The 27,551-nt window shown below is 44.2% G+C and overlaps 1 protein-coding gene across 1 annotated transcript in view; it reads left to right on the forward strand.

Annotated features, from left to right (window-relative positions):
* The window catches only part of rab3gap1 (RAB3 GTPase activating protein subunit 1), a gene marked incomplete at its 5' end in the record, with an annotated part of 96,535 nt that overhangs the window by 36,840 nt on the left and 32,144 nt on the right, over window positions 1–27,551 (forward strand). The window contains 2 exons of the mRNA XM_083638167.1: window positions 1,941–2,306; window positions 21,045–21,182. Of these exons, the coding sequence (XP_083494293.1) occupies window positions 1,941–2,306; window positions 21,045–21,182 (504 nt within the window). The remainder of the gene's footprint in view (window positions 1–1,940; window positions 2,307–21,044; window positions 21,183–27,551) is intronic.

Below are 27,551 nucleotides of genomic sequence, written 5' to 3' on the forward strand. Positions count from 1 at the left end.
GTTACAGAGTTGCTGATCGGTTGTCATGTGTCCAGTCAGCCAGAGAAGCTGCTTGGGTAGCATGCTAACTAACGCCTAATGCTAGCATTAGCTCAATTAGCTTGTTGCAACTAGTCCCAAACATTGATGAACAGTGTGTCCTAACGCCAGGGGGACAAAGTGTTTGTTTTGGCTGGCTGAGGTTAGCCTATAAGGCACAGTTGTTGTGGCTAACAGCCTCCATTCACACTAGGCTATTCACACTAGGCTATCTCTTCCATTAAGTTTTCAAACCCAGCTGGCTGTATATAATGAACAACCACAAAGTGGTGACACTTAACCCATGGGTTCAGTTCATTGTTTTCTGGACATGTTTCCATGCTACAGTAACACAGCAGCTAACAGAACAGACAGGCCTCCCATGCCATGCATACATGAACACAACAGGTTTCCTGCAGGCAGCTGTCAGGGCTGTGAGGGGGCGGGCTCTGGGCGGCCCTGTGAATTTTTTTATTGGTTGGCGACAAGTGACGTCGAAAATCCAAGGAACTCTGATTCACTCTGATTTGCCCTCTCCTGGGGCTCCCACTTGCGCCAGGGAGGGAGAGGAATGACTGTAGTAAGTGATTTCATACTTTTACAGATGGAGGAATGACTGTAGTAAGTCATTTCATACTTTTTTTGTCTACATCATTCTCTCTACCCAACATGCAACACTGCTGCTCAGAGTTGCTCTTAAGCTCTATTTATCTGGTCAAATCTCACCGGATTCCTGTTTCCAGTACACTTTTTGCATGTGGTTTTTAACAGAGAAGAGTTGGAGCTGCTGAAAACATACAGTATGCAAATGAGAGGGAGACCATGAGTGATATACCCACTGTGATATAAGTATAGGTGTGTCTGTTGTCTGTACAATAGCGTGCGTGCGTCAAAGTGTCAAGTGTCATACAAGAAGGAAGGCTGGCCATAATGAGAATGAATCCGCACTTCCTGCCGCCCTTCAAAATAAAACCATTTAGAAGGGACAGGCACTGAATGCTGCTATAGCGCCCCCTAAAGGCTAAATGACAAAATACTTCTCCTTTAGGCTCAGAGTACATCCCTCCACACCTGTACCAAGTTTGGTTAGCATCGGGCGATCTTTGTGAAATAGGCCCCACCCACAGAAAGTTGGAAGTGGATTATATCGCAACGGTGCGTTTTTTTCAAAAACTTCCAAATCAGTGTTGTGCAGGACAGTCCCCACATGATGTGTGCGTTGGTTTGGTGAAGATTGGACAACATTTCAAGGAGAAATGGCAAAAAAACTGTTTTGGACCAAATGCAAAATGGCGGAAAATCTAGTCAGACGCAAATGGGCGTGGCCTAGTTGAGTAGATGCGGGAGGACCCAAGGAATCCAGGGAAAAAAGAATTTTGATGATAAACCCTACGGTTCAAAAGTTATGGACCAAAAGGTAAGGAGGGCTGTTATAGCGCCACCATATGGTCAATTGGTGCAATTTTTTCGGGGATAGTAAAAGACCCCTCAGTGCACCTCCCTACCAAGTTTCGTAGCTCTAGCTGTTATGGTTTCTGAATTACACCTAATTTACTGCAAGATTTTGCAAGATTTTTCCAAACCCCATGCAAGTCAATGGAGAAAAAAATGGCGCTTAATGGCGAATTGCGGCCAAACCGCTTTCACAAACCCTTAGCAAAGTCATAGCATACATGTCCTCAATGAGGCGGTCATTTTGAGGTCTGGCATGTCTATGTGGCGCAAAAATTGAGGGAGTTATTACGCGACAAACTTTTTGGCAGATATAATAATAAGAATATTAAGTATGTGGGATTTCAAGATTGTGCCTTGCTTGTCAGCAAGCACAATAATAACCTTGCCCCACACACACCTATAAAGGCACACATGCCCCCCATACTCAATCTTTTCCCTCATAACACTCTGTCTTTGTCGCTGCCCAGATGCTGAACTGCTGCATTGAGAGGAAGAGGGCGAGGGACGAGGCTCGCAGGGTGGCGGACGGAGGCAAGGAGAGGGAGGGCAAGGTGTCCCAGAACGGCCGCCTGAGGCTGCAGCGCGCGGCGGGGACCACGACCACATCCAACTCCACCAGAGAGGCGTCTCCAGGGAAGCTGTGGGACTCGTGGAGCGACAGTGAGGGCGAGGATGAGTTCTTTGAGTGCCTCAGTGACCAGGAGGAGATGAAGGAGTCCCCCGCCGCAGAAGCTAAGGATGCCAGTAAGGCCAAACCAGAGGGCAGGCTCCACCCCCACGGCAACATGTCGCTGCTTCACTCTACAGAACCGCTCTACATTCCTGTCACTCAGGTCTGACACACGCACGCGCGTGCACATCACACCTAACATACACACACCTCAATCTGGGAACCTCTGGGCACTTGCCCTTGTCCTATCTTGAAGATGTACTTCGTATTCACTGAATAAGTATAACTGTACATTACTTCTTTATTAAATCCTTCTATAAGCATCAAGAAGCTTTTTTCTATTTACTGTTTATATTGGCCTGCTGAGCTATCTTGTCGCCACCTTTTTGACTTTTCCATCTCTAGCTGATAACAGGAGGGAGAACATTTGAACTGTAAGCTATCAACCACAACTCTAAATGCTCTAATCTCATCCTCGCGAGTCACTACACATGTGAAGGTGTGAGGGCTTAATCCACCCACACACGGTGTCCTGCTCATTACTACAGGTCAACCATATATCATGTTGAAACAAAAGCCTTGTGTCCACTACACCGTTCAATCCATTATAGCAACAAGCCTATACGTCATAACCTGATCCCCATCACCTTAACATATTCACACTTTGGACAATTTATTATTGCACTCTAGACTTAACAATAAATCACTGCAGCATAATTCCCTTAATTGGCTTGAGGGAGTGTCCCTGGCTATATAACGCTACTCCATAAAATAGCAGCTGCTCTGGAAATCAGCCTAACAATGGTGAATATATGAAAGTGGCATTGTCCCGAGCACATGCAATTACCCATCCGTCTTAGTAGAGCGTTACTAAGTGACCACCACCTCCACTGATTAGGGCCGGGAGACGCTAGCTGAATTAGCTGGAAGCTAGCCTGCAGAGATTTGTGGCTTCTCTTCCACCTCATCAATTATAGAAGAGACTGAATGGTCGGGGCTAATGAATGCAAAAAGGCTGACCCTGTTCAATAATTAACAGTGGGAGAGGTGTGAGGTCTGAGGACGACGAGAGCCAAAGACAGACAGACCAAGACGCTGTATCACTATCCACTACTGGCACACGCACACAGACCAAGACATTGTGTTACTATCCACTACTGGCACATGCATGCGTGCGCTCGCACACACATTCTGCAGATATGTGAATGTATTTAGGTGAGGTTTGGACAGAGGGCTGAGTTAAGAGAGCAGAACGGAGCGGCAGTGGATGGAGGGGGGAGAGAACGGGGGTCGAGAAGGAGAGCGAGACAGAAAAAGAGAGAGAGAAGGAGATAGATAGGGTGGGTGAGTGTAAAAGAAATGGAGCATCAGCACTTCTGCTGCTGGCCAGACGGCCTCTCCTGGGACTGCGTTGCATGTGTGTGTATGTAGTTGGGTAGACGCACACAAAGAAAAATGCACACGGGCACATTTATGCACACATTCAGAGCCTCTAACTGTTTGGCTATATCATGCAGGGTCGCTTTCAAAATGAAACAGCTCTTCCTTTAGTTTGCCTTTCTGTAACAAAAGATGTTTTTCCTCTGTTCTCCTCACTCATACATCACCATACAACACCTTATGTCACTTTCACCCTTTTTCATCGCTCTAAATCTATCGGGCTATTTGTCCTTCTCTCCTTGACATGCAGCCTCTGCCTGTCCCTGCTCTGTCCTTACATCCATCTATTATGTGTGGCTGTCTGTGTCCGTTAGTGTTGCCACTTGCCACAAGTTTTGACTTTGATACCAAGAGAAAGTTTAAAGGGGAATTAAAGGAAAAATGCACCCTAAAACCTTAACGCAGTTATGGCTGTTGGTGATGTACCTTGCATTTCTGGATTAATTTGGTTGTACAATGGTGTGTTTTTCTTATTCCTTTGGATATCTAGCGGAAGTTAGACAATGTGACGTCACACTGATCTGTAAATTGTCAGCATGAGGCAAGAAGTGCTTTATTGGATATAACAGCAGTCCGTGTTAGTGTTGCTTGGCCAGATCTTTGTCCACAGTACTGTGACAGTGAAAGGTTGGCAGAAAACCTGCTCTGGGTTGTTTGTATCTCTGGAATCAGTCATTCTCATCAGGGGCAGCGCAGCACTCAAGCCAAGGTGGCGTAACACAACGGTGCCCTTTCAAAATAGGTTTGGGGGAACTGTTTTGGTAAATCATTGGTGAACATTTAGTATAATAGTGGACCAAGGCAGCTGCCCTGAGGAACACCACAGGGAACATCTACACTATCAGAGTAGCTACCATTGGAAAAGACCCCTTGCTTTCTTGTGGTTAGGTAGCTACCCATCCATGACAGATACAGTATTTCATGATCTGTCAGATCAAAATCCCTGCTGAAATCCAGCATAATTGCACCAAGGCTTCCATCTGGCTTTAGTATGTGGAGTGACCCATGCGATATGAACACTGAAATATAGTCGCCATGCCATTGCTGGACAAATATTTCTGGATCGTTCAAATGGAATTTTCACTATAACCGTACTCAGTATTGGAAGAAGACTAATGGGTGGGCTATTTGCTTCTGTATCTGTGGACCTCTCATCCTTGGGCAATGTTATCACTTTGGATTCCTTCCACTTCTCTGGCATATATTGGAAGCCATTCTGGGAATATGGCTTCCTCCTCACAAAAGCCGCTGCCTGAGGTTTTTCCTAAGGCAGCATTTGTTTTTGGTGACGGCAGGTGATGTACCTGTGTCTCATGTTGAGGTCTGATAAGGGAGGGATGATGGCGCTACTCGGGTCCAACTTGTCCCAGGCTTCCTGGTGCCATGGTTTACTCCGTTGACCGAGCTGCATGCATGAGCACATAGCGAGGCATGCTAGAAATACCGCAAGGCGCGCTGTATTTCTAGTTCTAATAACTCCTCCTGGGCTTCTTTGAAGTTTGAACTACTCCATTTCCAATCCATATGGATAGAGCCTATTGGAGGTGATGTACCGTAAATTCCGGACTATAAGCCGCGGCTTTTTTCCCGTTTTTTGGCCTTTTTTGGCCCCTGCGGCTTATATAACGGTGCGGCTTATCTATGGATTTTTTCAAAAAAAAAAAAAAAATCTCTCTTTTTTAGCACTCTTTCTAACTATAAATCCACTTCTGTTTTAATTTCCTCTCTTGCCCTCTTTTAACAACATAACATAACATAACATAACACAACACAGGTAAGCAGAAAGAAAAAGACGAAGCAATCACCGCCATGAATGAGGAAATGACTCACCTGCTGGAGGCTGGAGATACACGGCTTGGGCTAAACTTTTACTCCGTGAAACACTATCGATTAAGTCCGACATCGCTCAGAGGTTTGAGCAGCTTGAAAACAAGTTTGAAAACGTGCAGAAGTCCATCCACTCACTCACTAAAGAAAATAAGCAAACCGTGAACAGAGTTTCTAATGCGGAAAAGCGCATCAGCGCACTGGAGGACAAAAACAACACAGTGAGTCCGAAAGTGGATAAAATGCAAAAACAAATCGAACCCCTGCACACGCAGGTTGATGACTTAATCAGCAGGAGTAAAAGAAATAACATTCGCCTGATCAATGTAAAAGAGGGAGCTGAGATTGGTGACATGGACGCTTTCGTGGCAAAATCCTGTGTTACATCCTGGACCTGAAGGAAGGCGAGAAACCACCAGAGGTGGACAGGGCACACCGGGCGCCTCGGCCACGTCCAGACCCCGGCCTGCCACCGAGGGCCATCTTCATCTGCCTACTCCGCTGGCCCGACCGTCAACTCATCCTCCAGGCTGCGGGGAAGAAGCCCCTCACCTGGGAGGGTACGCGCTTTTTCGTCCGGCAGGACCTCTCCGCGTTGGTGCAACAGAAACGCGCAACATACAACAGCATCATCGAAAAGGTTAAAGTCAATGGATATCGCTTTGGCGTACTGTACCCAGCGAGACTCGTCATAACCATTGATGGACAGCGGCGGAACAAGAGCTCAAAGTGAAACTGCCGAATATCTTTTGAGTTGGACTGGTCAATAGTACTGTGAGTAACTAAAATAAAAAAATAAAAAACGGAATTCTCTCTTCTTTAGCACTCTTTCTAACTATAAATCCACTTCTGTTTTAATTTCCTCTCTTGCCCTCTTTTCACCACACCGCGGACACTGTGTGCACTGTAAAAAAAACAAAAAATACCATTAAAACACCCGCGGCTTATAGTCCGGTGCGGCTTATATAAGAAAAAAATAGTCACCTTTGAAGGTGCGGCTTATAGACCGGTGCGCCTTATAGTCCGGAATTTACGGTAAATGGAATTTCAGCTTTCAAAACACATTTGGTGAAAGCATTGAATGTTAATATTGAATTCAGTGTGCAGCGGTATTGAAATTTATATTATTGTGACAACAGAAAATACAGCATCCTTAGCTGACCACATCTCTATAGATCCTATCCAGTATGGTACTCTCATTCTATCCCTCTTTCTCCAGACCTCTCTCTCCCTTCTCTCACCCTTCTCTCACTGACACATACAGCCCATTCATCAGCTTCGGCCATGTCTCTGCTGTCGGTGAGAGAAATCACTCTGATTGGCTAGTCAGCTGGTAGTGAAACAGCGCAGAAGAAGAGAGGGCACACACAAAACACTTTTCCAACTCCATCTCATCTGATCAATACACGGATATTTTCACGATGTGCCTTCGGGAAATCCCCTTGAGCTTTATGATATCACCCATTTAGTGCAGTTTCTCCTTATTTTTCCACCTCCGCCTCTTCCTTTCTTCCACAAGCAAAGTTACCAGGCAAGGGCTGACAACAACCGCAACTCTTTATCCGACATATTCTAAATTCAGTAACTATATTAGGAAACCGTTTAACTGGTGATTAACGCTAAGCAAACGCTGCTTTGTTTCATCCTAGGTCTCACTACGTGTGGTCGTAGTTGACCGTCGGCTGGAGTATTTGCAGTGCAACTTTTTGGCTCCTAAACGCGACGTGAGGGGACGTAACAGTCTGCCTTCCTTGCCGCTAGTTGTTTGCTGTTGCCCCGGTGTGTTAGCCTGACTCCGTCAGACGGGGGCGGCATTGTTCCACAAATTCACAATGCCACCTCAGTCTGGACCTGGCGTCAAGATAGGAATTTAAATCGGCCGCCACCCAGGCGAACCAATCAGCGTGAGCTACGGGCGGGCTGTAGGCGAGACCGGGTGTGACGCCACCGAGAGGCGCCTGTGTGTTTGTAGTTCTTTCACTATTCAACATGGCGGCGGCTACCGAGGCTAGCTCCAGTGAGCTAGTCAAACATTCTATTCAAAACAATAAGCTAACATAAACGTTAAACACTTGATCTTACAGTGAGTACGAAACCGTAACTGTATTGCTGTAACGTTATCAACTATGAACGTTAGTAAACAAGACATTGTTGTAGAATTTGGGGAGATAGCCTTCAGACCGTTGCTAGGCTGGGAGAACTTATTAGCAGCTAGCTAGTGAATGGCTAGCCGTTAGCCATTCACGCAAGTCACACAAACACAAAGCCCTTCTCACCATTGCCCAGTAAACATGGAATCTGTTAAACAATCATTTTTGTTCCAAATAGAAATAAATCATAACGTTAATCAAAATGCCACTGAAATATTAGCTAATCAACACAGAACTGCAAAGATCAGTGTGATGTATTGTCCCTTTACTGCTAGCTAGTGTATTCTGCTATGATTGGAATGTTGGCTGCTGTTTAATAAACCACGTTAACTCACGTTGGTGTCCGAGTGACATAATGGTCCCTATCGTTGCATCGGCGCTGTTTCTAGGCCGAGCGCCTGGCACAGCCCAAATCAGTGGGCGTGGACCAGCGCACTTGATATCTTGGTCTTGGCGCTAGACGCAGCCTCAACCATTACAACCACGCCTTTTAAGCGTAAAATTATGCACCGTCAGTTCATTGGATAAGTGCAATAAACGAATCGCATGCTTGCCTTTTAAGCTCCATTCCAGTGGTCCAGCAAAACCAGAGAAACCCAAGCCTCTGATCCCCCCCCCCCCACCTCCCTTCATCCCGTCTGTCTCCATATATCGGCTATTATTCCATATTATGATGCTTCTCAAACCAATATAACTGCAGTTTAAATACTGCAAGCATGTAAAAACGCTACACTATAGCAAGATCAAAGTGAAAATAATGTTCTAAACGCATCAGCTAGAAAAATATAGCCTATTAGATTGGTGAAAGTTTGTCCAGAAAGATATCATTTTCTCTCGCCTGCTGCAGGAAGGATGATGCACATAAATATAGCCTACATTATGTAAAGTCATTGCATAAATGTGTTTTTATTGTAAAACTAAATGTGGAGTAGGGCCAAGTTATTGGAGCGGACATCACAGTATAGCAGATGACAGTAGAAGCTTCCGAAGCGCGTTCCGCTGTCACTTATCTAAATCACGTTAAATCGACAAGGGATATTTATAGCCCCAGTAGGACATATATGTTTCACATAGGGTGGTGTTTTCATTTCGATGTTTTATTTGGTCCAATATTGAAATGTTCTACAATTGGAGGTTGTCTTACCATTACACATTATTTAGATCCTCCCTTAATATAGGTTTTCGGCTCATTTGGTTGCTATTTAGTAGCGAAATGGAGAGGCACAATGCATGTTGGGACATTCACATAGCAGTGAAGTTACAGCTTATTTTTTCTATGGGACTCTGAGCGAGGGAGTCAGAGACAGTCGGTATTGTGCCTGTCAGACTGAGGAGAGAGGGAGAGAGGTGACACAGAGAAGGGTGAAAGAGGAGAGAGCCAGAGGGGAGGGAGAGAGCCAGAGGGGAGCGCTCCGCGCAACTGGCCCACTGAATAGGCCTGCTTTTCAAAGGCGCAAGGCGCTAAATTAACGCCAGGTCGGAAGATAGCAGTACGCCGGTATTTAGCGCCGACACGCCCACTTTGGCCCATTCTGGGACTGCGCCACGCCCATTCGGCCTAAAGCGCATTTGGCAGCGTAAAGCCATATTGATATCGTCCCAAAACAGGCGCAAGGCACGTTTTTTTGCGTTTAAGGCCCGTTTTAGCGCCGAAGGCTTGTGGGAGAATAGGGCCAATTATGTTATACAGGCGAGATTAAAGATCTCAGGATATAACAATCAGTTTATCTGATATTTTCCCCCGTATGACGCTTGCATAAATTATACTGTGAAGTGTGAATATAGCTCTCACAAGCATATAGTAGTCATTTATGTCTGATATTTTGGAGCGGTTACTCGAGAAATTGGTTTATCGATAGAACATAGCTTAAGATTTTGCACTTGTACTTTAGATAGGGGGTAAAGAAACGGCATGGGAGCCAATACTAGGAATAAATAAACAAGGAACCATTCTTAAAGTTTGAGATTATATCCAAATACATGCTGCATGGTGTAACCTAAGGGTCACGGGTGTTTTTCCTCTTCTCTGTTGACGTCCTCTGGGCTCCAGGCAGCTCCCTTTCGCAGATTCATCTGACAACATCTTTATGAATTTACATCATCTTATCATTTTACCCAATCGTGCCTCAAGACCAGCAGATTATGTAACAACAACACCACACGGCCGTCTTTTCTCTGTTTAGTTTATTATCACAAAAGTAAGCAAATAACATTATCCAGTCATGCGTAAACATCTACCATTCCACTGACAGATATGCTCAAATTCACCAGTCCAGTTAATGCTAAATAGTAGTGTTAAATCATTATATTGTATCAAAGCATTTGGCTGATGTTATTGCCATGATCATAAAGGCTAGAGAGCGTTGCGTCTCCATGACGTTAGCCGTCCAGGCCAGTCCAGTGCCACTCGGTGTCATATCGTGTCATCAGTTCCCTGAAGAAACGAACAACGATATGTGTTAGTAATGAATCGCTGTTCACGTTAATTAATCATCAATCATCAGACGTAGCACCCCAACCTCCAAATGTTGCTAACGTTAGCGTAACATCAGTTAATCCAATCAGTTACATTTAACGTGCAAAATGGCCTACCTGCACTTCATCCTCAGTCAGACATCTGCAGTAATTATTCTTTCTTTTGGCAAATTGAATAGTCAATGGTTGCACCCAATATTCACCTTACAAAAACAGCAAAAAATCTGCGACCTCCATGCTAACTATTTAGCAATTGTAGTCCTAGCCGTTCGTGTTTACAAGGCGCTGCTACGTCATGAAGGGAAGTCGATCTGATTGGTTGCCGTTGGCAAGCCCAGACGGTGGCAGACAGACGGTCCATCCAATCACCTGCCTAGTAGCTTGAAAAAAGTGACCGCCCTCTTCAGCAACGTAGCTTGGCCGAACCCAGATGGATGTCGTTTGTGAAACAGATATGTGAAGCAAACTCATCGATCTGGCAGCGTCAGGTTACCGGTGTGTAGCCCCCTTTCACCGGTGTGTAGCCCCCTTTCACCGGTGTGTAGCCCCCTTTCACTCATCTCTCTACAATTCTTTTTCCTCCACTCCAGCAATGGGTAGGTAGAATAGAGCGCAGCCAGAGATGCAGAGCGCTGTTTGAGATTCATGGCAACGCTACTTCATTTATAATGAGGCGGATGGCTCACTCAGCGCTCTCACCTTCTCCAGGTTTAATTAGTCTGCATAGATAAAAGTGTTGTTACGCCCACATGGCTCTGCCCTATTTATACTCTCCACACTCTCAAGAGCCTGTCTAATGGCACCTCTGTTTCAGGTGATGTTCCATTAGTAGTCGCTCAGAAGGTGTTGAGGCGGGGGACTTTCCCCACCTCTATTTTCCCCATTCCTCCCCACCCCTGAGTGTGGTGAAAATGTGCCTACATTCTATATTGTACTCAAGGCAAGGTGCATTAAAGGGACTACATGACGCAAACGCAACCCCACTGTCCAATGGTGTCCAGTGTTCTAAGTGCATTGTGGTCTTGGTACTTGGCAGATATGAAATTGCTTGTTCAAAAGCAGGTTCTGATCGCCTCATGTGGGGGCCTAGTAAGACCATTGTTAGTCTGAGTGGAGCACTGGAACACAGCTTTAATGGCTGTGGTACAAAAGGTCTGGTCTGGGGCCGGTTGCACAAAGCACCTTAAAGGGGAACTAACCCCCCAGATTTCTGTCAAAATGGCATTCTGGGTCATTTGAAAAAACAAGGAAAGATGCAGAAGAGCGTCTCCTCTTGTCCCACTATACTCAGTATGTATAGTGGGACAGACCCGAATTATAAACCAGAAACCGGAGTACGTTATAGATATAGTCACGTTATAAACAACTAACCAACGCTGGTGGTCCGTATGGAAACAGTGTTGCTCGAAATGGTTAAAAGTTATATCAATTTGGTCATTCAGTGGCGTTTTACTACCATGAAACATAACTAAATAGCCGCTAACATTAGCCACACAGTAGCCGAGTAGTAATGCCTTGCGTTATCCCAGCACCCAGGAACGGCTCATGCTTCATTTAATGGATAAAATAAAGCTGATAAAATATACATTTGATTCACATTGAAGTAAACCACGCGCAAATACCACCGTGACGTAACGTTGTACCAAATCGGCCATTCATTTGAGGCCCCCCCAAAAAAGCAGGTGTGACTGTGAACCCATAGAGGGCACTTATGCTGCTGAAAATGATAGAGTTTATACAATTGTAACAGTTTGGTCTAAAATTTTTAGATTTTGACCAGAATCCTTTACATACCACCCCAAAAGCCATATATATTTGTTAAAAGCTGAAAAAAAGTGTTTTGGGGGTTAGTTACACTTTGCGTTAAGATTTTCCTTAGAGTCCGAGTTAAGGTGTAAAATCGGTTGCACAAAACACCCTTAAATCTTGTGCTTACGTTTTCTTTCAAATGTTTAAAGTCGAGCTGAACCCAAAAATGACTTTTCTTTTCTTTTAGTTCAAATACCTGGGTATGCAGTGCACCTATTTAATAATGTATGCCAAAAAAATCACAAAAATCTAATTTATTTCGTTTTTCACACTTTTTCACATCCAAAGTTCATTTTTCAAGATTTCATTGAGTAACAGTAATTTACAGTTTGCTGATGTCACCTAGTACTATCAAATTTCTACCCCATTTCAACCAATCATATCACTACATGGCAGCTGTCAATCAAATCTTCATTTCAGGATAATTTTCTCTTCCAAATGAAGGGGAAAATGGCGCCTAGTGCCTGTCATCTGGCAGAATTTCTAGCCCATAAACTAACTACTAACTTGAGCAATTATGCAAACTAAATCAAGCGGTAATGTCTAAGAATGCAAAGAAATGTAACTGGCTCGTTAAAAGTCGCATTCCAGCAATATTATTTAATGCAATGGCGATATTGGTGCGCGCCTCTCCGCCTCACAGAGAGCCTGGTCGTCAGGGGTTGCCCCTCGGAGATTCCAGGCCGACGTGCTGCACTCTCCGCTCGGCAACACGAAGGCAGCTGGCTGCCTGCGGCTCGCTGAGCTCCACTCAGCCACTAACCTCGTGTCAGGCTCTTCCCGACGCTGAATCCCACTCGATTTGGAGGCGGAACACGCCAGGATTGGCCAAAGCCCAATCCAGTCCCCAGAATTGTCAAATAAAATCATCGACATGATACTATGACCCGCCTCTCAACTTGTCATCATGTTTGTTTTGTCAGACAAATTATGTTTTCAGTCTGAAACGGACTCAGACGCACATGACGAATGGGTTCAGCTCGACTTTAACCTCAAGTAGAAGATTTAAAGGTATTTGCTTTTAGACGTTCCCGCAGCCTAAGACACCGTCTTGTCCACTCGGCATGACCCCTCCTTCCCCCTCCACCTGGCTCCCCTCCAAACCTCCCCAGGGCTTCTTCAGATGTGGCAACTGTGCCCAGTGCTCCAACTCTGCAAATTCTAAAACTTTCACCCACCCCCACAATGGTAAAAAATTTGGCATACGCTCATTCATAAACTGCAACAGCACCCATGTTATCTATCTACGGTACTTATTTGTCCATGCTCTTTGGCGTATATAGGCCAAACAAAGAGACCTCTTAAAATCAGAATCTCAGAACACAAAACTGCAATACGCACTAAAAACATGGACAACGCTATGGCCAGACATTACAGTCAAGCCAACCATGGTTCCCCAGCAACCCTCAGGTTCTGTGGAATTGAAAAAGTGTCAATAGCTGTGTTTCCATTACAGTTTTTCGCAAAATAATTTCTACAACTTCGACAATGTACAATTGCGACTTGTAGGCGTTTCCATTGAAGTTGAGTTTGAGTGACGGCGCACACACCTGAACGCAATTCCCCGTTGCAGCAGCTGCCACAGTGATTACGCACGGGGATCTGCCCCAAATCCCGTCCCCTGCATGCTCAAATCCAACCAACGGTCAATGCAAATCACCACATGAAGTTACAACGCATATAAACGAGCCTGATTATCAAGAACATGTTGCTGGCTGCGGTGAATGCAGTGAGCGCGAGAGGCAGAGGAAAAAAGGTAGCCTACAACTGCGCGCACACAGACAGGCAGCCTGTCACCATGGACCGATTTCTGTCATTAAACATGATCTTTTTTCCCCAGCTCCGCTTTTGCACAACACTCGTCTTTCTGCTAGGTTGCTGCGGAGGTTTTGCCACGGCTTATCGAACCCTTTCTCCCTCATTTTCCTTTCATTTTCCGCTCCTTTTCCAAAGGAGAATGGGTCACATGACGTGCAAATGCGGAAAAGTGTGTTTCCATTACACTTTTGCGATAAACTGCTATATCGACACGTCTGAAAAACCACCTCATGAGAGCGCAAAAACTTTTTGCGATATTTGGGAGGTTTTTCGAAATTTACGTGTTTCCATTACCCACTTTCTATTGCGATATTTAGATTTTGCGCATTTCTGATGGTAATGGAAACACGACTAGTGTCTCCTAGGGGTGGTAACATTTTTAAAAAACTCTTATGCAGAGAAGCTTTTTGGATTCACACACTGGAGACACTGGAGCCTGCAGGCCTCAATGAAGAACTCTCCCTCTCCCCCTTCCTTTAGACGGTCTCCTTTAAGTTATCGGCTGCCTTTCATTTCTTGGTCTTGTTTTTACTCCTTTATTGTTGTACTTTGTTTTTATAGCCTAATCCCCTTCCTCCCCTCCCCCCTATAATGCACTGTACATCCTCTATTAGGCCTTTACCTGGGTTTTGATATTGTTGTATTCTGTTTTTATAGCCCCGCCCCCCCCTCCTCTTACCCCCTTCCCCCCACCTATAATGCACTGTACATCCTCTATTAGGCCTTTACCTGGGTTTTGATATTGTTGTATTCTGTTTTTATAGCCTCCCCCCCCCTCCTCTTACCCCCTTCCCCCCACCTATAATGCACTGTACATTTTAATCTTATATTAGGCCTGTTTGGGCTCTGTACTAATAAACTGCTGTACCTTGTTTTTATAGCCTATTTCCCCTCCCCTCCTATAATGCACTGTACATTTTAATCTTACTCCAGGCTTTTATTTTTGCCTCCTCACTATGCTCACTGTATAATTACTGATTGCAAAGGCTCTGTTTGAGGCTATTTGAATAATAGGCAGGACGAAGCCATTGGCTAATTGCAAGCTCTGCCCCTTTTTCCTACCTGTTAAATGCTCTCCTTGCCTGTTATTCTGTTAGACCTGATGAAGACGTATGCACGTCGAAACGTTGTCTGATTATTTTGCACCTTAAATAAAAGGCATCATTGGATCCGAGCTGCTCCAGACTTACCGTATTCCTTTAAGATTTAAAGGTGTTTTGTGCAACCGATTTTATTTTATTGACACCTTAAATCGGACTCTAAGGAAAATCTTAACTTAAGGTGCTAGACATTTAAGTCTAGTTTAAGGCTAGTTGTTACAAACCACGCCTCTTTCATGTGCACGAGCTGAGAGCTGGATAGGGAAATCCTAAATTGAAAGAACCAGCTGATAACCTTCGTGGTATTGTTTAGCTCGATTGCGATTGTCTGGTTAAGTCAATCCAGATCAAGGGAACAGATCCTGGATCTGTTTATTCCCATTCATAATACACGCCCCAGGTCAGCTTCCGAAAACAACATTCATATCATTACACCATGGATGGCTATGTATGTGCTTTATCCCAGTTAAAAAACAGCTGTTTCTGTTGATGTTAGAGCCATCCCACCAGGTTGACTCACTGGTATGGCTTTTTTCTTCAGGCCAGAATGTGAACGCAGCACAACACCTTCCAACCTAACATTTGAGGTTGAGACTACTCAGAGACTGTTGTCTGAAGCCTGCTGCTCTGGTTGTTATGGTTGCTGCCTTACCGTGGAGGCCAACAGTTGATTGACACGCACTGATTGGTTTTCCTGGTGGTGCAGCTGGTCCCATGGTTAACAGTGCATTAATGACATCTAGGTTCTGTCAGATCGTGGCCAGGGCAGTGCTGAGTGAGCGACAGGGGTCACAGAGTCTGGGTCTTCTCAGCCTAGCTCAATTTCTCCTCACCTCTCATCATAAGGTCTTTCAGTTGGATGATGTTTACCCTTTGCTTATCCAGACAGCCTAAGGCTAACATACTACTACTACTGCTAAATGCACAAAGGTTTGCACAGTAGTTTGGTGCAAAACGAGGCATACTGTAATATGGGGCCAATCTTCCTGATGGGGGTGCTGTAACAACCATTTTAAGGTCAAAATCAATCAATAAAAAAATCAGCCATATGTACTGTACAGTTTTCTAAGGATGTATGTAGGTAAGAAGAATCTTTTGTACATCTCTACCTAGTGGACGTTGTACCACCGAGTGACACCATACCACCTTCCAAATAATCTGCAGGCCCTCAGCACTGTTTTTATGCCTCCGCCGGCGAAGCCAGGCCGAAGGCATTATGGATCCGGGTTGTCCGTCCGTACGGCCGGCCGTCCGTACGTACGTCCGTACGGATGTTTGTTAACGCGATATCTGAGGAACGCCTTGACGGAATTTCATCAGATTCGCCTTAAACATTCACTTAGGCTCAAGGATGATCTGATTAGATTTTGGTGGTCAAAGGTCAAAGGTCAAGGTCACTGTGACCTCTCGAACGCCATTTTCAAGCTTGTTAACGCGATATCTGAGGAACGCCTTGACGGAATTTCTTCAGATTCGCCTTAAACATTCACTTAGGCTCAACGATGATCTGATTAGATTTTGGTGGTCAAAGGTCAAAGGTCAAGGTCACTGTGACCTCTCGAACGCCATTTTCAAGCTTGTTAACGCGATATCTGAGGAACGCCTGGACGGAATTTCATCAGATTCGCCTTAAACATTCACTTAGGCTCAAGGATGATCTGATTACATTTTGGTGGTCAAAGGTCAAAGGTCAAGGTCACTGTGACCTCTCGAACGCCATTTTCAAGCTTGTTAACGCGATATCTGAGGAACGCCTGGACGGAATTTCATCAGATTCGCCTTAAACATTCACTTAGGCTCAAGGATGATCTGATTAGATTTTGGTGGTCAAAGGTGAAAGGTCAAGGTCACTGTGACCTCTCGAACACCATTTTCAAGCTTGTTAACGCGATATCTGAGGAACGCCTGGACGGAATTTCATCAGATTCGCCTTAAACATTCACTTAGGCTCAAGGATGATCTGATTACCGTAAATTCCGGACTATAAGCCGCGGCTTTTTTCCCGTTTTTTGGCCCCTGCGGCTTATATAACGGTGCGTCTTATCTATGGATTTTTTCAGAAAAAAAAAAAAAAAAAAAAAAAATCTCTCTTTTTTAGCACTCTTTCTAACTATAAATCCACTTCTGTTTTAATTTCCTCTCTTGCCCTCTTTTCACCACACCGCGGACACTGTGTGCACTGTCGAAATAAACAAAGGTGTTGTGTTATGTTGTTTTGTTGAAATGTTACGGTAATACGGTAAATGGGAGCTTCCTCAAACAGCCAACAATCCCCTCTGTGCGTGAACCCTTACATATGGTAATTACGGTAAGCAAAGTTCATCAGCCCGGAATCACAACAAGACAAGCAGTCTCTCTCTCACTTACCATGGGGAAGGTACGCAGAAAGTCACACGACGCAGCTTTCAAGCTGAAAGCAGTCGAACTCGCACTAAAAGAAACAAACAGAGCAGCAGCGCGTATCCTGGGCATCGATGAGTCAATGGTGAGACGTTGGAAGCAGCAGCAGCAGGAACTGTCTCAGTGTAATAAGACAAAAAAGTCCTTCAGAGGCCACAAAAGCAGATGGCCGGAACTTGAAGATTCCCTTGAGGACTGGGTGTTGACCCAGAGAGGAGACGGCCGAGACGTTTCCACGGTGCAGATCCGACTGAAGGCCAAAACAATCGCCACCGAGATGAAAATTGAACATTTCAGAGGTGGGCCATCTTGGTGCTACCGATTCATGAGACGAAAGGGACTGTCCGTCCGGGGGAGAACTACTGAACAACTCCCTCCCGACTACCAGGAGAAAATCACAAACTTCGGCGAATTCACACAAAGGAAGATCACGGAATATTATAGGAGTGTGAAAACATCCACAATCACCAACGGATTCCAAAACGCTGGACTGCTGCGGGATGAAAAGGATGACGCCGCCACAGCTGGCGCTGAGGGCCGTCAGAGGCTTCAGAGGCTGTTCGATGCCGACACTGATGAAGAGGAGTTCGTTGGTTTTGAGTGACAATGAAGGAGAGAGGAGAGTGGTTGACGAAGCCACCCTGAACCTGTTCGTTTCCGACACTGAAGATGAGGACTTTGGTGGTTTCAGTACGCAGGAAGAAGAGGAAGACGAGGATTAGTGACTTGACTTCTCTGGTTACAGGTTTGCTGCACATATACGGTAGCCTATTGTTGTGTGATTTTGTCTGGGGATTAGTGACCTGACTTTTGTTTTGTTTTGTTGAAATGTTAATAAATGGGAGCTTCCCCAAACAGCGATCTCTTTCCCGACATTCCTCTCTGTGCACGAACCCTTTCACATGGTAATTAAACATCAAAACACCCGCGGCTTATAGTCCGGTGCGGCTTATAGAAGAAAAAAATAGTCAATTTTGGTCCCGCGGCTTATACACCGGTGCGTCTTATAGTCCGGAATTTACGGTAGATTTTGGTGGTCAAAGGTCAAAGATCAAGGTCACTGTGACCTCTCCAACGCCATTTTCAAGCTTGTTAACGCGATATCTGAGGAACGCCTGGACGGAATTTCATCACATTCACCTTAAACATTCAATTAGGCTCAAGGATGATCTGATTAGATTTTGGTGGTCAAAGGTCAAAGGTCAAGGTCACTGTGACCTCTCAAACGCCATTTTCAAGCTTGTTAACGCGATATCTGAGGAACGCCTGGACGGAATTTCATCAGATTCGCCTTAAACATTCACTTAGGCTCAAGGATGAACTGATTCCATTTTGGTTATCAAAGGTCAAAGGTCAAGGTCACAGTGACCTAACAAATGCCATTTTCAAGCTCGGTAACGCCATATCTCAGTAACACCTTGACTAAATTTCTTCACATTTGGCTCAAATATCCAATTCTGCAAAGAAACGCCTTGATGCAATTTCTTCCAATTTGGCTCCAACATCCACTTGGACTCAATAATCAACTAATGGCGGAGGCATAAGTCCGCGTTGCGGTCGTTCTAGTTTTTTATTGTAATGTACAAACATTTAAAGTTGTAGCTCAATACTTGACAAATTTCAATGCAAATGAATTAAAAAATGTGTTAATGTGTTAATTTTTTCAGAATTGCTTCTGCAAATTCTCATTACATTAGCGAAATGTGGAATCATTTGCGTATCAAAATGTATGGCTCTTGAAACGCTGAACAGATTTTATTTTCTGCATCAATATCTGATCTTCAAGGACTTATCTATACATTTATCAAAAAACAACTATACAGCCTGCTATTTAGTATTTAGAATCAATAAATTTGAATGTGACATGACTCACAATTTTTTCAAATTAATTCAAATGTTTTTGCACCTTTTCAATATGCGTTCAATATGCATTTTCAATGCATATTGGATATTCTGTAAGTACAACTGACTGACTGCTGACTCTGAAAGACATTCATGATGTTCTCCTTGTAGTAATCATTGGGGGGCACCATTATCTCCCACCTGGCATCATGAATTTAGTAAGTGTCAACACAAGCGGTAACATAGCAGGCATCCACCAAAGTCAGCAGTCCAAGGTATTAAATACATATCAAAATGATCAGTTGTATTCCCTAATACAATAAACTATACCCAAGACAATGAAGATATATCTGCCTTTGATTGATTTGATTTTGTTTATGGTTGATCAAATACAAATTATTTTAGATGTGGGTGTTCCAACATACATCAACACTTCCGAGCTGAAGCAACTACTACTTGTGATAAAAGTGAATGCAGCAGAAAACTGGTAGCCAGTAAAGTAAATAGGAAGTGTCTGACCAACCTCAAAAAGCATCTATTATACCTGAAATGTCAGGATTTCTTCTATATACAGACATGTTTAACTGCAGTGCAAATGTTATTGTGTTGAAAAGAGTTTTAATCGCTCTTGGAGAGTGTTTTTCCCTGTGGGTGTGTGCAGCAGCGGTACTCCTGGATATTTGAAGCTACATCAAGCACTACATTGAAGTAATTGATGAATTATTGAACACAATCAATTGTCACGATGGCAAAACCTAGGAAAATACAGCCGAGGTTGGAAAAAAACAATTACCCTAGGCAGGGACGTGCACAGAACATTAGAGGGGCAGGGGCTCAAATTCATAAAAGGGCACTACAGCCGCCGTCCGGAGGGCGGCGGTGGAAATTTGAGGCAATTTGAAGGCCAATTTAGGGGTATAACTCATTTTAAATATTCCGATTTTAACCAGATTTAGAGGAATATCTCATTTTAGGATGAGACTTGTCATGGAAAAATAACTCCATAACTGAATAATATTAGTATATAAAAGTTGCATGCTGTTGCAATACTGTTGTGAAATCATTTAAGCATCAATATGTATTTGCTCCTTTTCTCCCTTTAGGTTGTTGTACTACAACAGATAGCAACACAGGCAGAAACATTGAACGATACTGAGTGAGGCTTGTAATATACCATGCATTTTAACCATAATTCTAAAAAGCAAGACAGAAGATTTAGATAAGGTGTATTAGAATTTTTTTTATTTTTTGCGGATTCAACAACACAACATCCCTTTCCAATAGTGTAAAGTAAAAAATATTTTCAAGAGCAACAATTCTGCATTTGTTCCCTATATTTTGGTTATTTATTTATTGGGTGGTTTATTTATTTATGTATTTATTTATTCATTCATTTTTGGGTTCATTTTTGGGTTGGTGCCTTCAGGGGCAGTTTAGAAAAACACTGCTCCATGCAGAGGCCTATTACAAATGGTGCATTCAAGGCCAAGAGAGCTCGGAAAAGGCATTTCTCTTTGAATGCTGCCTTCAGTGACGGCATGGAAAGGGCAATTTCCATACAAAGCACCATTAGAAATGCATTCATGGTCAGGAAAGGGCACTTTTTATTTTATTTTTTAATGTGTCTGAGCTGTTTGTTTTGTTCATGTGTTGTTGGAATGAAAATTAAAAATGTATTATAAGGAAAAAAAAAAAAAAAAAAAAGGCACTTTTTACAGACTGAAAAAAAGGCAGGGGCTCAAGCCCCCTTTCATGTCTATGTGTGCACGTGCCTGACCCTAGGAACCAGGAACCTACGCATAGGTGTAGAAGCCACATGTTTGAAAACACAAACAGGAAAGAAGATACTCAGAAACATGTTGGCCACTCATTATAATGTGACGATTCATACATGCCATTGCAATACAACAAATTAAAAATCCTGCAGCACAGAGTACAGAACAGAGTATGTTGAAATAAACTGAAACCTTTGAATGCCAGTAAATAGCCAATGTCTCATTTCCATACTGATTGCACCTCTGTGTGTGTTGGCTCTTCCAGGAGCCTGCTCCCATGACCGAGGATCTCCTGGAGGAGCAGTCAGAGGTGCTAGCCAAGCTGGGCACGTCGGCCGAGGGCGCCCACCTCCGCGCCCGCATGCAGAGCGCTTGTCTACTTTCAGACATGGAGTCGTTTAAGGTGAGACAGAGTCACCATGCACTAACTCAAATACACAAACTAATGCTGATACCGGAGCATGCGATCACTCTGTGTGTGTGTGTGTGTGTGTGTGTGTGTGTGTGTGTGCGTGCGTGTGTGCGTGTGCGCGTGCGTGCGTGTGCGTGTGCCACCTGCTGGATGCTGTGGGTAGTGCTATGACTAATTGGCTGTTTTTGGCCACTTAATCGGCCATAATGACGTAATTACAAAATCTGGCCCTGTCACCAACGGCTTGGGACCTCTGCAGGTACCCATGCCAAATATGAATGCTGTCAGGCGGTGACGGTGTCCGAGGAAAATGAAACAGAGAGACATGCTAAGCAGGTTTGCTTTTTTATGTGTTAGATGTAGGCTGAACACACATGTTAGATGTAGGCTGAACACAGATGTTAGATGTAGGCTGAACACACATGCACATAAACACAAATGCAAGTCATCTTAGTGCCTTCTTATTCTTGTCTTCTCTTATATATTACTACTATAATAAGGTCCGCTCCACTGACACTCTGCATCGCACAAATGCTCGAGTGACATCACTGAGTGCGTTTACATGCACACAATAAACTGATAACTGGGAATAATCAGTTTATGGCAATAATCTGATTTCTGCGTTTACATGCACTTTAACACATTGAGTGCCACAGCGCTTCAGTAAAATTGTCTGGAGCCTGTGCCAGATTCACTTCCATTCAGTTGAAAACAGCTATAGAATTTTTTCTATTAGGGCTATATGAACAGGGCTGTACTCTAATGAAACATTGGACACTCCTGCTTCTTTCAAAGAAGAAATTTTGTTTCTAGACAGTTCCATTATGAAATGACAGCCTCTGAAAGAAGAGCACTTTCAAGGGTTTTCTGCTGTCTTTTTTTACTTTTCAAGATAAAGTCACTTTTATGAATACTTTTTGCACTCTAATTTCGAGCACATTCACTGACTCTGGCTAATGTTTTCTGATGTGGTGACATGGTGTGATTCTGTGCGGCCTGCGTGCCACACCCCCCTCTCCCCCCCCCCCCCCCCCTCTCCCCCCCTGAGCTGCGGGCTCCTCCCCACACGCACACAGTCTGTTTTCGCTGCCTCCATTTTTGCCCCGGGCGGATCTCAGCGCAACAAGGAAATGGCAAACGGGACTGCGGGAGGGGGTTTGGCCGTTCGGCTTCGGGTGCTGCCTTTCTGGCGGGTGGTCGTGTGGAGAGACTATGTGCAGACGGATAGACAGAGGCGGAGGAGCTCAGTTGTGGGCGCGGATCGTAGCCAACTGTCGGCTGCAGACGGAGCAATCTGTGTGGCTCTGGCTGCAGCATGCATCGGTGTCTCTCTGATCACGGCTTTCTCCGCTTTGACGCTTTCTCCTGCACAAAGTAAAGGATCTGAGGTGGGTGCCGCAGCTCCCGTGTAGATGTTTAAGGTGGCGCCGTGTGATCCCTTGAAGGGATTCATGCTCACTGGCTGGGTACGACCTTAAACAGCAGAATTATGGAATAATATGAATTATGATTTTAGGACGTCCACAGACGTCCTTGGCACTCCTCGTTACTTTTTTTTAGGACGTCCACAGACGTCCTTGGCACTCAATGTGTTAATAATCCGACAATAGGAGAAACCCGGGTTTACATGATTCAGTCAATTACCGTAAATTCCGGACTATAAGGCGCACCGGAGTATAAGCCGCAGCAGCAAAATTGCCTGTTTGTTACATATATAAGCCGCACCGGACTATAAGCCGCAGGTGTTTTAATGTTTTTTTTTTATTTTTTTTATTGTGTTTTAATGTTTAATTACCATATGTAAGGGTTCGTGCACAGAGGGGATTGTCGGGAAAGAGATGGCTGTTTGAGGAAGCTCCCATTTATTAACATTTCAACAAAACAACATAACACAACACCACCTGTGTTTTTTTTTACAGTGCACACAGTGTCCGCGGTGTGGTGAAAAGAGGGCAAGAGAGGAAATTAAAACAGAAGTGGATTTATAGTTAGAAAGAGTGCTAAAGAAGAGAGAATTCCGTTTTTTATTTTTTTATTTTAGTTACTCACAGTACTATTGACCAGTCCAACTCAAAAGATATTCGGCAGTTTCACTTTGAGCTCTTGTTCCGCCGCTGTCCATCAATGGTTATGACGAGTCTCGCTGGGTACAGTACGCCAAAGCGATATCCATTGACTTTAACCTTTTCGATGATGCTGTTGTATGTTGCGCGTTTCTGTTGCACCAACGCGGAGAGGTCCTGCCGGACGAAAAAGCGCGTACCCTAGCAGCCTGGAGGATGAGTTGACGGTCGGGCCAGCGGAGTAGGCGGATGAAGATGGCCCTCGGTGTCAGGCCGGGGTCTGGACGTGGCCGAGGCGCCCGGTGTGCCCTGTCCACTGTGGTTTCTCGCCTTCCTTCAGGTCCAGGATGTAACACAGGATTTTGCCAAGGAAAGCGTCCATGTCACCAATCTCAGCTCCTCTTTTACATTGATCAGGCGAATGTTATTTCTTTTACTCCTGCTGATTAAGTCATCAACCTGCGTGTGCAGGGTTTCGATTTGTTTTTGCATTTTATCCATTTTCGGACTCACTGTGTTGTTTTTGTCCTCCAGTGCGCTGATGCGCTTTTCCGCATTAGAAACTCTGTTCACGGTTGCCTTATTTTCTTTAGTGAGTGAGTGGATGGACTTCTGCACGTTTTCAAACTTGTTTTCAAGCTGCTCAAAACCTCTGAGCGATGTCGGACTTAATCGATAGTGTTTCACGGAGTAAAAGTTAAGCCCAAGCCGTGTATCTCCAGCCTCCAGCAGGTGAGTCATTTCCTCATTCATGGCGGTGATTGCTTCGTCTCTTTTCTTTCTGCTTACTGGTTTTCAGTCTTGTGCTTCTTCCAGCAGACATTCGCCCCACTCTTTAAAGTTATTCAGTTGGTTCTGGTCACCTTATTCATTTTAGATCAGATCGCTAAAACATATTGTTTGGTCTGGTGTAGCAGCTGTCTAGCTGAGCGCCATGTTCACCGTGATGCCGATTGATTTCCGCCAAATGATGTCAAGTCAAGTCAAGTCAAATTTTATTTATATAGCACCTTTCATACACAAAGGCAATTCAAGGTGCTTTACAAAAAAATAATCGAAAAAACAAGCAGCAAAGCAATGCACATAAAATGTGCAGATGAAGCTGTGTAACCTGTAAAATCCATCGATTTTGGAGGTCACCGAGTGGCCGTTTGCTGAAAAAATCCATAGATAAGCCGCACCGTTATATAAGCCGCAGGGGCCAAAAAACGGGGGAAAAGCCGCGGCTTATAGTCCGGAATTTACGGTAGTCGGATTTCTCTCCAGAAAGGCGGCATTAATTCCGGAATAAAACAACAGAATATAGTTGCAAAATGCAAAATCACATTTTCCTAATTTATTTGTCCAGCGCAGAGGATGGTTTAGGTGAAAATTAGGTTGTGTATCTCGTCTGCTTTACTAAAATTGGAATAGGCGTCGCTTTGGAAGTGCATCTGTCAATAATATTTCCAACTTTACCGAGCACACAGCACAGAGGCAGGCAGGTGAGGTGACTTATTAAGCACGTCAAATGTTCATGACCCACAACGTGTGTTGAATTGAAATACTGTAGCCTACCTGTCCGAAAACGGACAGAATTTGTCACGGATATTAACGTTATGTGTGTTGTGTTTTGAACGACTGAGTCTGTTGTCTGTAGGCTACGTCATTCGATTTGCAATCCGAGACAAATATTCGTCCTCTCCTGTAGAATATCCACATTTCGGCTCTGTGCGGGGAGAGAGAGAGCAGAGCGCCCCGCTCCGCTCAGTCAGGGGCTCCGTGCTCACCGTCATCTCGCCAAGCCGGTTGTGGTGCGCTGTGGCCGGGGGAGAGACTGGCATGCCGGTGAGAGAACCGGGAGGAGAGCCGAGGGGCCAGTGAGTGCAGCGCGTCTCTCCCTGCCTCTCACGCGCTCCATGTGCTTCTCTCTCCTGCAAGTCGTACATGCGCAGATATATAAACCCGAAAGAAACCCGGTTATGCCGGATACATGCAGAGAGAAGACCGATTATTGCCGGGAAACCTAGGTGTGTTTATCGGTTTATTCATAACCCGTTTATGACCATAAACGGATAAAGCTTATCAGTTTATGCTGTTTACATGACCACTTGAATAATCAGGTAACTCAGAAATCCGCTAATAAACAGTTTATTGGTGTGCATGTAAACGCACTGATGACATCGCAATTGCTCAAGTGACATCACTGATGACATCGCAATTGCTCAAGTGACATCACTGATGGCATCACAATTGCTTGAGTAACATCACTGATTACAAGTTTGCTGGAAAGCCATTAGAAGAAGATCACTGGTGACATTACAATTGCTCACATAGACAGAGTGACATCACTGATGACAAGAAATCGGCTTGTGCCAGAGAAACTCTGGTTGAGTGTGTGAAGCCAAACACATGAGTTGCCATGAGTTTGTCACACACCCACACACAAAAAAGTGCGCCCACGACACATCCTCTCCAGTCTCCACTCCACGAAATTTGCGTGCATTATTCTTTTAATGTTTTTATTCATGACCCTGTTCACACTCAGCAGACAGCTCTACTTGCCTGACACAGCCGGTCTCCATTTCCAAACTGGTGCTGCGCTGGCCGCATTCTAGTGCACGTAGTAGTACACTGACTGTGTATGCAAGTACCTCATACAACTCCACATAAAAAAAAACAATCTATCCCTTTAAATGTGAATATTTTCATGTTTCTTTAGTCTACTATGTCTGAGTAAACTGATTCTCTTTGGGTTGTGGACTGTTGGTCTGGACAAAAGAAGACATTTGAGGATGTCATCTTGGGCTTTGAGGAAAAAGTGATTGAAAATTGTCACCATTTTGTGACCTTTTTTATAGACCAAACGACTAATTATATTAGTCGAGAAAATAATAAACAGATTAATCGATAATGAAAATAATTGTTAGTTGCAGCTCCACAGATGGGTCCGGTGAGCGAGGAGGGAGCATGAGAGAAAATAGAAAGAGAGAAATAAGGCCCAGGTTGAAAATACTCAGAACTACTGTAAGGGAATTTGCACTGGTGATGGATTTACCCTTTTGCTGATCCCCAATAAGACCCACACTAAGGTTGACTTGCAGACACTCACAGCTAAGCTAGACACTTGCACTGAGGCAGGCACACACACACACAGGCGTCATTATAGTCATTGACAGACAGGAGCAGACACATAGAAACAGGCAAACACACACACACACAATATAGACAGCTTGAGACTGGCACAAGAGCCCATTAGTGTGGTGGGGCCTCTCTGTCAATGTGTCAGACTCGGGGGCCTTAGATTGAGTCCAGCTCCCACCAACACAGGGCACACTGGCACAGTCATGCTAATTATTATAAACTAGAGCCCTTAAAATGAAGCAAAGTCTACCTGGAACCCCTCTTCACATGTTGCATTGTCTACCAGTTAAGTGACTGATTATTGTCTTGATTCATCAGTTAATCCTTTTGTCCATAAAATGTCAGGAATTAGTGAAAAATAACTATTTAAATTCCTCACAGTCCAAGGTGACATCTTCAAATGTCTACTTTTGTCTGACTAACAGTCCCAAAACCCAAAGATGTACTCCTATTTCACATCCCACCTCAAGCAGCCATTTTGTGTCTAAAAGGCAGGAAGCCTACCTACCCACACAGATTAAAGCTCGTGTTGACTTTCACACTTGCCTGGACTCTGGAGCACATACAAGAAAGGAACCAATAAGGGCTTTAATCCGTGTGGGTTTAATAACTTTTTTACATCAAAAGTCCCACTAGTACATTTTTTTAACCCAGCTAAGCAACATGGGGTAGCAGCAGCAGCTTTGCCTTTTAAAAATTTAGATCACACTCTCAACCCGTTCAGTTCCTCCACGGCAGCAGGCTCTCTGTTCCCCCTCCCTTCACAGGCGGCTGCCCAGGCCCAGCGTCAGGCCAGCCAAAACAAAATGGAAACTTCCAGGTAAAAACATAAAAATAATGTAATTTAAACAAGTAAATAGCCTTACTGGTGTACGTTGGAGGAGAAAAAGGTGTTCAAACAAACAAAGCAGCAAACTTTGTATCAAAATACTCGTTTTGATGTTAAGATTATATATGGAGTGAAACTGGCTGTAAAGCATTACTCAAAATAAAATGTATGTTAACGTTACAAGGTTTTATTTTGAAAGAGCTAAAGCGGATGACCTACATTCTGGCTGACTTGACGCAGTCTATGCGCCTGGGCTGTGGGCTGCACTCGTGCATGAGATAACGGATGTCATGTTGTTATCATCATGTTGGACAAAGAAAAGCAATCATCACATTTGAGAAGCTT

This window comes from Poromitra crassiceps (assembly GCF_964638095.1).
Source record: "Poromitra crassiceps genome assembly, chromosome: 6".
NCBI lineage: Eukaryota > Metazoa > Chordata > Actinopteri > Beryciformes > Melamphaidae > Poromitra > Poromitra crassiceps.